The sequence below is a fragment of the Crocodylus porosus genome, unplaced genomic scaffold (genome assembly GCF_001723895.1).
Source record: "Crocodylus porosus isolate Cpor-Errol unplaced genomic scaffold, CroPor_comp1, whole genome shotgun sequence".
Classification (NCBI taxonomy): domain Eukaryota; kingdom Metazoa; phylum Chordata; order Crocodylia; family Crocodylidae; genus Crocodylus; species Crocodylus porosus.
Window position 1 is genome coordinate 73,103,152 of NW_017728943.1, and position 11,809 is coordinate 73,114,960.

The window sequence follows — 11,809 nt, forward strand, 5'->3', positions numbered from 1 at the left end:
CTGGAATAGGCTTCCCAGAGAGGGGGTGCTCTCACCTTCCCTGGAGATCTTCAAGAGGAGACTGGATAAGCACCTGGCTGGGGTCTTATGACCCCTCCCACCCCCAGTGCTCCTTCCTGCCCATGGCAGGGGGTTGGACTCGATGATCTGTCTAGGTCCCTTCCGACTCATTGATTCTGTGATTCTAAGAGTAGACTCGGCCCCATTGATGCTGTCTTCCTACTGAGTGTTAGGGTTTGCATTATGCTTCTGGCACCTGAATGTAGTCAGCAGGTAGGGTGGAAACAGACACTAAAGCCTCCAAGCTGCTCTGTCCCCGCACCCTCCAACTTCCCAATTCCCCTCCCCCCACATTTATTTATTTATATTTCTGGCTCTTTTACAATTTTCCCTTTCCCTCAGGTTTCACCAGGTTTGGTTTCCAGGCAATCAGTGCTTGTTAAGTATTCCACCGAGCATGATATTGCTCTCCTGTCTCTCTGTTCTGAAGCCCAGCTGCAGTAATTTGCTGAACTCAGCTCTTGCAGAGAGGTTTTATTTTATTTTATTTTTTTAAAGGAGGAAAAAAATAACAAACCTATTAATAATAATAATTAAAAAATCCTTGACAGGTAGGAACAGTACATCTATATCACTGCGTGTGCATCCTGTGGGGAGGAGGGGAAATCCAGCTGCTTTGGCAAATACATGATGACAGTGCTGACTCCTGGTGTTTAGAAAATCTACTCAGAGCAAGCCTCAATAACATGATATTTAAAAGGACAGTGGCCACAGGAACTTTTGCTATGCTGTCTTTGGAGGAGATGTACTTGTGCCAGTGCCCTGAGGGGTGATAGCAAGGGAAGATTTTCCCCAAATATCCAAATTCCTGGTAGTGTTCTCAGGTGGCGTGAGCCAGCAGCATTTTGTTGATATCAGTGCCACTCCCCTGGATTGATACCGGCCAAAGATCTGGCTGGATAAGACAGTGATGAATTCTGTTGTCTCTTCCTCTGGTGTGAATCCAAAATAGCTCTATTGAAAGGGGAGGAGTCACTCTGGTTTTGCATGTTGTTTTCTGAGCATGTAAGCCAAATGTACACCCGTGCCACAGAGAGCAGAATGTTGCTCATTGTGTACAGCTTCAAAGCCAGCTCTTATGAGAAGCTTAGCACTCCAGCTGCCATTAATTTCAGTGCAAGGGCACTCAGGTCACCACAGACTCAGTCCCTCCATTCTGGGGCAAGTTGGAGGAAGGCTTGGCTCCACCGATAGCATTGTGCCACCCAGGGATGAATACACTTATGTTGAGACCACCTGAATGATGTGGGTTGAATGTTTACCTTGAATGTTTTTAAAGCAGAAGAGGCTTCAACAAAGGAGGAGAGGGAGAGATAAAGGTCTAGTGAAAAAAATAGCATGGAAACAGCAGAATGGAACACTGAGACAAGAAATAACAGGAGTATGAGAAAGGAAGGAGGCATGGGGGAAGAGATAAATTTTTAATGACAGTCAAATACAGTGAGCCTCATTCTTCTTTCAGGGAGGCTGGCATCATTCTGCTGGCTTCAGTGGAACTGATCCTGGCTTACACCTGAGTAACTGAGTTCAGCATTTGATCTGGTATAGGCTAGGGACAGACTTTACATGTAAACCAGTTGAAGTGATCAGAAACTAGTTTAAACGTGTAACAGAACAGATATTCAGTGCACAAAAATTGGTTTGAAAATGGCTGAAACTGGTTTGTGATAAATGTGGTTGAATATAGAATCAGACTTAACTGATTTGGCTCAAACTGATTTATGCAATGTCTGTCCTAGACCCCTTGCTGTTTTAAGTTAAACCAGTATCCCGGCATACTCTCTGGGCTGGGCTGGGTGGGGCTCTCTGCTTCACAGCAGAGCTGGCCCCTCCCCTCTGCTCTTGCAGCTTGGCAGAAACTTGTCGGCATAGCAGGGTCTGCTGGCTTCTCTGTGTCCCTCCTCCTCACCACTCACTGCTTAAGCAGAGATCCCTTCCTCTCTCCCACAGCACAGACCATAGCCAGTAGGGCTGTGCAAAACAGGACCCTTTTGTTTCAACTTCTGTTTCACCATTTTGAAGGGACAGTGTTTTGTTTCACTGTTTTGAAGCACTGTTCTGTTTTGTTTTGCTGAAACTTTTGCTGTTTCATCGCATTTTAACATTTCGCCCATAGGCTATAATAGGGAATCACAAAAATGCCTATAACCTTGTTATTGCTTGCCTGATTTAGATGAAAATTGCAGGAATGGTAGCCCCTTCTGAGGCCATGAAGCATGGCAACTTTCAAGGACTTAGGTGTAGGGGTTTCTGGGAAACTGTGCTTCAAACTGTTCAAAGCAAAACTCATATCACTAGCCAGCAACAGCAGCCTGCTGTCATCCTGCATGTAGATCTGGGGGCCCGCACCCCAGGGGAGGAGTCCAGCATAGCCCTGCAGCCCTCCCGGGGAGCATGGGCCTCCAGATCTGTGTGCGGGATGACAGCAGGCTGCCACTGCTGGCTGAGGCCAGTGCCAGCACCTGAATGTCCCTGGCGCAGCTTGCACGGAGCACTGGGCAGACTCAGGTGCTGGCACTGGCCCGAGCTGGCAGTGGCAGCGTGCTGTCATCCCCCACGCAGATCTGGAGGCTCGTGCCCCCCGAGAGGAGTCTGGCAAAGCCTGGCAGCCCTCCTGGGGGATGCAGGTCTTGGATCTGCACGCGGGGTTTCAGCAGGCTGCTGCTACCAGCTGGGGAAATAGCCCAGTGCTGACGCCATCCCCATCATCCCTCATCAGCCAGGGGCCTGTGCCCCCTGGGAAGAGCTGGGGGAAAGATTGGGGAGCTGGGGCATCCAACCAGGAACTGGGGGGAATGTTTAAGGACCTGAACATTCCCCCAGCCCCCTGTTCGATTATCCCAGCTCTCTGATCATTTCCCCAGCTCTTCCTGCATGCCCTCTGGAAAGAGCTGGGGAAATGATCAGAGAGCTGGGGGAAGCAATCAAAGAGCTGGGGAACTGAACCAGGAGCTAGATGTCAATATCAGAGCAGTCCTTCCCCCCTATTCCTCCTCCCTCTCCTTAGTTTCTGTTAGCTGCAAGCAAGCCTGACTAGTTGTAATTTCGCACATCCTTAGTAACTAGCATGTGATAAGCTAGCTAATAGATAATGCTGTGTAAGTCAGACAGGGCAGAATCTGCTTAGGGCTTTTTCAAGGTAATCAACAGGTCAGCTGGTAATATCACTGCATTCCTTCCTTTGCATAAAGCTGCTTAAAAAGAGCTTGAACTAATGAGCGATGCTTTGTTTTCTGATGGGGTGTTAAATGCAGATAACAGCTGATAAATTCTCTGTTATCAAGGGGGAGGAACCCCTCCCTAATCACAGTGTCCTGCCAGGACCTGGCCACTCAGCTCTCTGCATATGGGAAGGGAGGGCTGCTCTAGCACCCCCTGGCTTCTAATCTGAGCCACTGCAGGCATGTGTGCCTGCATTTCTGGGATGTTTGTCTGGTTACAAAACTGATTTAGCTTATCTAGGTTAGACTAACTTGCAAAGATTGAATTAAGTCAGGCTCAGGCATTTTGAATGTCTGTCCCTAGCCATAGGGATCAGGAAGTGCTGGTTGAGAATTTTTCAGCAAGAGTTTTGCATTAAAAATGGCAAAACACAGGCAGGGCACCATCCAAAATGGGTCTAGTTTATTATCAGCTCAGCAGGCTGGTTGCTGGGTAGATCCCAGGGTTAGTAACTCTGGTTCAGCTTTGTCATGTGGATGTCCCAAGAGTCAAAGACCCCAGGGCTTCCAGCCTCCTCACTGTGAAGTCACGTTTCTAGGCTTGAACTGGGTTTCTCAGGGCTTTCAGGCCTCCTGCTGTCAAGCTGGCACTCCTGAAATGTCTCAGGATTCCCATGCTCCCTGCCATGCAGTGTGGACCCCTGGCATGTTTGCTCTAAAGTGCTGAGACACCCAGCTCATTTGTGGACAAGCTTCTTTGGGTAAATCTGATATATTTTATTTGACCAACTCAAATAGTAAGTAAGTAAATAAATAAATAAATAGGTATAATAAAAGATACCAGATTTACCCAAAGAGCCTTGTCTGCCTATGTCCTTAGACCAACACAGCTACAACCCAACTCATCTATGGCTTTTAGCTTATAGCAGAGCTATCTAACTGGCAGCCAGTGGGCTGCATGCAGCCTGCAAGGGGTCAAGTTGCAGCCCCAGGCTCTTACCTGGCCACCACTCCCCACATCACTCTGTGCTAGTTACTGTAATCACCTATCCCAGCACGTTGCCAATGACCTGCCCCCTGTACAATAGACTCACTGTGTGTCCCAGAAAGGCAGACCTTTCAGCACCAGAATCACAAACAACTAGCAAAGGGGAGTGACTCTTGTATTGTCTCATAGTAAAAGGCTTCTATTTTTTACATGAGTACATCACTAGAAGAAGGCATGATGTCTTACAATTAGCCAGCGCATTACACTAATGCCCTCATACCCCACAAAGGTACATATTTACATTAGCAATCATCCCACCAGTGCTTATATCAGGTCTGACTACACTCTGTAGGCATGTTTTGCCACTTAGTAATTCTCTTGACTTCACTGATTTATGGCAGGGTAAGCAAGCAGAGAGTCAGGACCAGTGTTTCTAGTAGCAAAAAAAAAAAGTTGGTGCTATAATTAAGGGTAGATTGTAGCTTTCAGCCACCTTTCACTATAACTTTCCTCCTGGAGGGGACTTTAAACCATCACCTCCAGCTTCTCTCTTTTATTAAACAGGCAGCATACAAACCTGTTGTTATCCTCCCTGCAGCCTTGGAAACACAATCAGCCCACAAAGAAAATCAAGCGTTGTCCTCCCCTGCCTGTGAGGTTTGTAAAGATGGGTTTTCAGCTGGGTAATTTTGCTCTGTGTTGGTCCTGCTGTCAGTAACTTATCATTAGCTCAAGGGGAGGGGAGAGGGATGTGAAATTTAGCTTGCCACATTTGTATTTCTAAACATTTGTTTTCCTCCTCCTCACTCATTGGACCTGTACCTGTTTGCCTTGTGATTTACAGCAAATCTTTTCCCAGGTTTTTCAGGATCTGGTCTGAGTAGGGAATTGGGGCCTTGCTCTTTGAATGTAATTCACAAAGTAGTTCTGTTGACAGGGAGCTGATGCCTGGAAACCATCCCTCTTTGTGGCTTTGCTGTGTGTTGTGTTGTTCACCTCCGTAATGGAAACCGTATCTGATCTTTTGGCTCTGTGGGCAGCCCCTCTCAAAGACTGGCCCCCTCACCCTCATGTCCTGGTTTGTTTAGATGCCTGGATAGTCATGGATTGTCTCTCTTCTTTCCTTAGTGTTTTAAACCGTACCCCTGTGCACCTGGTCCATGAAATCATATTGGTGGATGACTTCAGTGATGATCGTAAGTGATTCTCTTTTAAATTGAAAACAAGGGCTCAGACCATACCTACCAAGGGGGAGTTGTGCTGGGTTGGGACTTACCAGAGGGGGGAACCAAGGTAAATGACAGAATCATTAAAGTCCAAAAGTGATGAAGATTAAACCATGTTATTCAGTGTTGCTATGGGTCAGGACTAGGGAATCTTAGGCATGGGATCCTAAAATCTGATCTTTCCATTTATTCATTTCATTTTTACATGTTTACTCAGAATAGACAGTACAGGTAGGCTGATGAGTTTGATATTCAGCCAGTTTCGCTTTATGGTCCATGCGCTGAAGGGCTAGTTGGTTTTTTAAACAGATTCCTTAGAAAGGCTTTGGAATCCCTATCACTGGAAGTTTTTAAGTGAAGGTTACACAAACATTTGTCTGGAATGGTTTGGTCAGGGATTATCCTGCCTCGAGCCAAAGGGTAGGGATAAATGATCTCTTGAAACAATTGATCTTTTAAACAAATTAAGATTCCCACACACAGTGTATAACAGAGCTAGGAGGAAATGGTTTTCATGTCCCATGAGACGTGTCAAGGTTTTGAACATTTTTCCTGTCCTGCAATGAATTGCAGTGAATTTTTGTAAACAGAAAATCCAAAAAACTTTGGATCAAGTGATTGTTGCTTGTTGTTTTGACCATTTGAAATATTTTCTTTAGATTTTGACCTTTAAAATGTTTTTGTTATAAATTAACTTCATTTTGAAACAAAAAACCATTCTAGCCAGAAAGAAAAATAGTTTTAGGACTGTTAAAATAGGACGATTGGACTCTTTTGAAACTTTTCCCTCCATTTCTCTTTCGTAAGTAGGAAATCCATTAAAACTGCTTCTTTCCTATGAAAAAAGAAGTGTTATAGACTTGCCCAACTACATCTAATTTCTTACCCCTCCATCACAGCTTTATGCAGATACAAGAGACCCCTAAGGCGGAAAAGATCTAAAAGCACACAGTGAAGACAACTGAAGTGTTTTCATTTTCTAAGCACAAAAAGTGTACAGATTGCTTAAGTGGATCAAAATCAATGTGGCTTTATGAGAATCCATCACTTTTCATAATTAAAGGTGGCATTAGAAAGAAAGCAAATGTTTTTGGTGTTTTTTTTAACCTGGCAGTTCAACCAACCCTCCTTACGAAGTTATTCTTCAGAAGGGTTGCGGACACTGCTTGGAAAGCTCAAATTCCACGAGAGAGCCCATTCTAATAGAAATGTAAAAACAAATAAATCCTGAGTTGTTTCTGCCAACATGAAGCCTGAGGCTGATCGGGGGTTGGTTTCACATCAGTTTAACTCCAGTGTAATTCTGTTGTTCTAGGCCTTGCTCTCAGTTGTAAATAGTTGATCGTAATCCAGAACAACTCTTGAGTTTAATGGAGCTATTCTAGATTTGCATGACTATAACTGCAAGGAAAGTCAGACTTTAAAGGAGTAACTCTAATTTTCATTGGCATAGGCGAGAGCAAAAGCTGATCTTTCTCATTTTCTGACCATTTTGGACACAGCAAGCCAAATTCAGGCATCTCAAATGGTGCTCTAAGTTAGAGCTGAGACCTTGTTCTGCATCCTGTTACATCCGTTTCACACAGGGCAACTCCACTGAAGTTAATAAGCCAGATCCTGGTATAAATAGTTGTAGTTCCACTAACACTGGTGGAGCTATGCTGATTTATGCCAGTTGAGGATTAGAGCCAGTGGGGCAACACTGGTATGGCTGAGTGGTAAGTGAGGCCTGTAGATTGTAAGTGAATAAGAACACAGGTTTCATTGATAAAACAGCATAATATGGCCCACTCAGGCATTCAGTGCAGTGTACCTTATACCCTAAGGAGCTGCAAGATGTAAGTTTTGAATAGAAAAAGCAACGAAAAAGAGGGTACAATAAAAATGTATGCTCATATCCTAAAATAACTCCCCAACCCCCCCCCCTTGAAAGCTATAAATAGTGCCAATAACAATGCACATTAGCGAAACAGGGGTTAATTCCAGTCTCATACTGGTATAAGAGCTTGATCCAAAACCTCTGAATTTCAGAGGAAATTATCCTAGTGACTTCTGTGAGCCCCGTATCAGGAGTAACAACAGTGAAGTGAATGGAGTTATGTTAGTGTGAAACTCCTGTGACTGAGTTAAGAACCAGGCCTAGAAATGTTCACTGTCCTGGACTATATTGGAATAGACATGCTTCTTAGAAGGGCAGAGGAAACAAAAAAGATACTTTGCTATAAATAGAAAGTGCTTACCTTCCTAAATGAGGGGCAGTTGTGGGTTCAGTGTTCAGCAACATCCAAGCTACATGATTCACAAGCATAGGAACTGAAGCAAAAGTAGCTTTCAGATCCTGTTAGGCTTTGCGGTTACAGTAGTCATTTTGGCCTCTTCATTACATAGAACAGCCTAAGGGCTGCTCTTAATTACCCAGGTGCTACAGGACCCCTTCTCCCATCTACCATTGAATCAAGCATTTGCCAGAGTGCAGTGAAATTCCATTCATCCTTTGCTTTCTCCCTGGCCAGACCTTCTATATCATTTAAGGATGCTCCTACCCTACATGCAAGAATCCCTAAGGAGTAGGTTACACTGGCTGTAAAACTGTTGTGCAGCACTGGAATTATTCCAGATTTACACTAATGAAAATGAGGTCAGAATCAGACCCGTGCTTTGATTCTCATGTCATACTGATTTTACTTTGCAGCTCCATAGTTTCAGCTACTGTAAATCCATGTAACTTCATCAACATAAAGGGAGCTACATTTATACTGACTGGGTAGGTGGCCCATTTACCTCACTGGAGGACACTAGGTTGAGACCAGAGTCAAGCACAAGGTCTATTGGAGGTGGCAGCTGTCTATAAGGCAGTCAGTCCACATCACAGCCCTAGCTGTGCTCTTCATTTCCTTGCAGGAACCTATGTCTCTTGTGAAATACTTGAATGCTGCTAAGTTATGTGCCTCTCTGTTTGTGTTTCCAAAGCTGATGACTGCCATTTACTGTGCAAGTTACCCAAGGTGAAATGTTTACGCAATGGGCAGCGAGAAGGTAAGATCCTGTTGGCTTAGACACAGGCGGGTGACAAAGGAGAGAAAAGAAATTCATGAGGTGGGAATAGGAGGGGGAGGTAAGGAGGCAAGGCCAACTGCAGAGCTGTAGCAGTGCCTGGCAGGGGTGACTGTGCTGGCATGGTGATGGAAGATGTGAAAACAAGGCAAGGTCTGCTGAACTTCTTCAAAAATCAGTGCTTCGTGGCTCCAAAGGGAGAGAGTGGTAATAAAAAGAGATGTTCCAAAGGGCTAGGAATTGAAATGGATTTCTCCCCCTTTAAAAAGATTGGACTATTAAGATATCCAATGAGGCTCAGCTGCAGCTTATTAGCCAGAAAATTAGAACAGGCAAAACAAAGCCCCGGGTCTTCTTTTTAAAGCTGTTTGTTCTAATGAAACAGACGAGATCAGCTCCCGCTGCTTCCATGGGAATTAAAAAAAATGTAATTAATTATATTTTAAAGATTAAGAAGATCCGTATGGAGGATGAATGTCTGCCTTGGCAGGGCTGTTGCTGGTGACCTCTTGCAACACTTTGCCACGCAGCCTCCAATCGCAATGGATATTTTAAAGTGCTGTTTTCCCGTATTAAAAATAAAAACCAAAGAAAGTAGGTTTAGCACAGTTGTGATCCACTGGAGGGAGGGAAGGAGTGAATACTTGTGTGTGTGTGTGTGTGGAGGGATAGGGAGAGGAATAGAGAGGGTTTGTCCCTACATTCTCCCTCCAGGCTGGATTGATGCTATGTCAGTGTAAAGTAACCCTGTTAAAACATTAGAGTTTGCCTGGATTATCCCTGGTATAGATGAGATCAGTCTGGCCCTGTCTCCCCCTTTTTCTCCAACTGCCCAGGATTTCTGTGTGTCTTTCTCCCTGCCAGACTCTCTCTGAAACCAGTGTAGTCTCACTGCAGATGTTGCTGAGAAGGGCAGTCATATTTTGGCCCCAGTACAGAAGGGTTCGTATCCCTTTATACACTGTGTGGTTGTTCTCTCACAAGACTCTTAGTATGCCAGCCTTTGATTGGGCATGTGGTGGAGAAGAGAAAGATAAATACAGAAGCAGCTAGTGGCCTGGAGACCAGAGGAGGGGATGCCTACACAAAAAAAATCTACACAAGAGTTATGTACAGTCTTCCAGCCCTGCATTCAGCTCCCATTGACATCTATGAAAATTTCATTTGTGCGTCCAGTGGAATGTGTAACCCAAAGCCACATCCTTAACAAGGAGATCTCCTTTCTGTGGGAGAGTGGGTGCAGGAGTAAGTGGGTGAGTGTGGCAGTGACAGGGTGATAAAAGACTGGTTCCCTCTCCCTTCAAGAGAATTTGTTGCTGATGTTACAGGCCCATCCCAGGCTGACTTACATTTACATTAGATGACATTATCTGCAGGGGTTATTGAAAGTACTTTAAGTCTTGTTTTCCTCTAGGAAAGTGACAGCAGAAATAATTACATGAATTAAGAATTGGTGTAAATGCCATAAATCATTTATCTAGCAGGGCCCTTTACTTGTTGTAATGACCTTGGAAGGTGAGGAAATTGGCTTAGATAGCCAGGAGGGTAACTGACCTGAAGCAAGTTATGTGTACCTGGGATGGAGGAGGGGTGTGGAGGTTAAGAGTCAAGGGATCTGTGGGTCTGTGTCTCCTTTGCCTTGCATGGTGGTGGACCATGGGCAGGTGGCACCTGAGCTTGTATGTGTTTGAACAGGTTTGATCCGGTCCCGAATCCGAGGGGCAGATATGGCACAGGCGGGAGTCCTGACCTTCCTGGACAGTCACTGTGAGGTGAATAAGGATTGGCTGCTGCCTCTCTTGCAGAGGATCAAGGAGGTAAGTGTTTTGAGGAGACCCAGAACTTTCACAGGCCACGTATTAACAAAATCCACCTGCGTCTCCAGCTCCTTGTGTAACCAGTGGCATGTGTGTCTGAATATGCAAATGATAAATCTCTTGGGAGGAAAAGGCTGACCTATACATTGGTGTGAGGCAGAGTCTTCTAGTCTTGCATCTAGCCTCTCTTGAGCTTCCAGCTATAACTTTCTGTCCTACTCAGTCCTAGGGAGCTCAGTTTATGTCACATGCAACTTTGCTGAAGGGGAAAAAACAAATTGCCCCCAGGTTGAATTACCCCATGTATACAATACTGGATCAGCCCTCACAGAGGATGAGAGTTTTGGAGAGAGCAGAAAGAAGGGGCTAGGCAATAGATATGCAGCTCAAACTAGCAGCACCCCTGGGTCTCCATTGCAGTAACAAGGAGGCAAATGATGAGTGGTGCCAGGGGAAAGGTGGGCATTTCTCCAGAAGACTTTTTAATTAGGCTCCTGAAGAATGCTCAGTACTGATGATTTAGGGGAGTGATGGCTCTTTGAATAGGGGCTGAATTTAATTTCATGCAAATTAAGCTTTAATAAATTGATTTAATAGGATTTAAATTCTGCTGATTTCACAGCAGACAATGATGTTCTTCTTCCCCCAGAGACATTTCTCTCTTCAGGCACACCTACCCCCGGCACCTTGTCATTCCAATCAAAGGTAGCATGATCTTATGGGTTCAGCATAGTGACCAAAAATTCAGCTCTGACTCGCATGACCTTGGGCAAATATTGCCCTCATTTTACCTGTAGAACAGAACAGAGGACTCATCTACACGAGAAGTTTACTACAGAGTCGATTAATTAGCTCCATAGTAAATGTCTTGCGTCTATACGTGTGGTGCTCTTAAGCCGTGGGAAACTAATTAAATCTGCAGCAGGGTAGCATTTGTAAATACAAGTACTGCTACCTAGCCACATGGCTTGGCAGCTGTGGGTGCCTTCTGGCTCAGCCAGCTTCTCCACCTCCTGACACAGCCACCTGCTACGTGGGCCTGACCCCCCCCCCATGTCCCCTGCCAGCTTGGGACTGCCTCCTGGAGTCTGGGCCACACTGCTGCCTCTAGCTGGAGCCCATGCATGGCTCTCTTGTCCCGTGCGGCTGGAGTCTGGAGCTCCTCTTGGTTGCTGCAGGGGAGCGGAGCAGGGCAAGAGCAGCCCTGGCCTAAACTGCTACTCTGAAGCTCAATTTGCTGCTGTCCAAAGCACAGGCTTGGGTGTAGTCTACTGTGGTGAAAAATGCTCTGCATTTTATTCAGTTGCATTAATTGCACATGAAAATATGCCAAAGGATGATAATACTTAGGTGCTGCACAAGGACACAAGGAGAAAAGGATGGGGTTTAACACTGATAAGTGCAAGGTGTAGCACATGGGGAGGAAGAACCGGCACCACACTTACAGGTTGGGGAACTCCCCTCTTGCCAGCACGGAGACGGAAAAGGATCTTGGAGTCGTCA

General features: G+C 45.3%; 1 protein-coding gene across 1 annotated transcript in view; it reads left to right on the plus strand.

The window, feature by feature from the left end:
• GALNT14 (polypeptide N-acetylgalactosaminyltransferase 14) overlaps positions 1 to 11,809 on the plus strand; it is a 217,713-nt gene that overhangs the window by 164,830 nt on the left and 41,074 nt on the right. Inside the window, exons 5-7 of the mRNA XM_019548585.1 lie at positions 5,338 to 5,405; positions 8,406 to 8,471; positions 10,185 to 10,306. Of these exons, the coding sequence (XP_019404130.1) occupies positions 5,338 to 5,405; positions 8,406 to 8,471; positions 10,185 to 10,306 (256 nt within the window). The remainder of the gene's footprint in view (positions 1 to 5,337; positions 5,406 to 8,405; positions 8,472 to 10,184; positions 10,307 to 11,809) is intronic.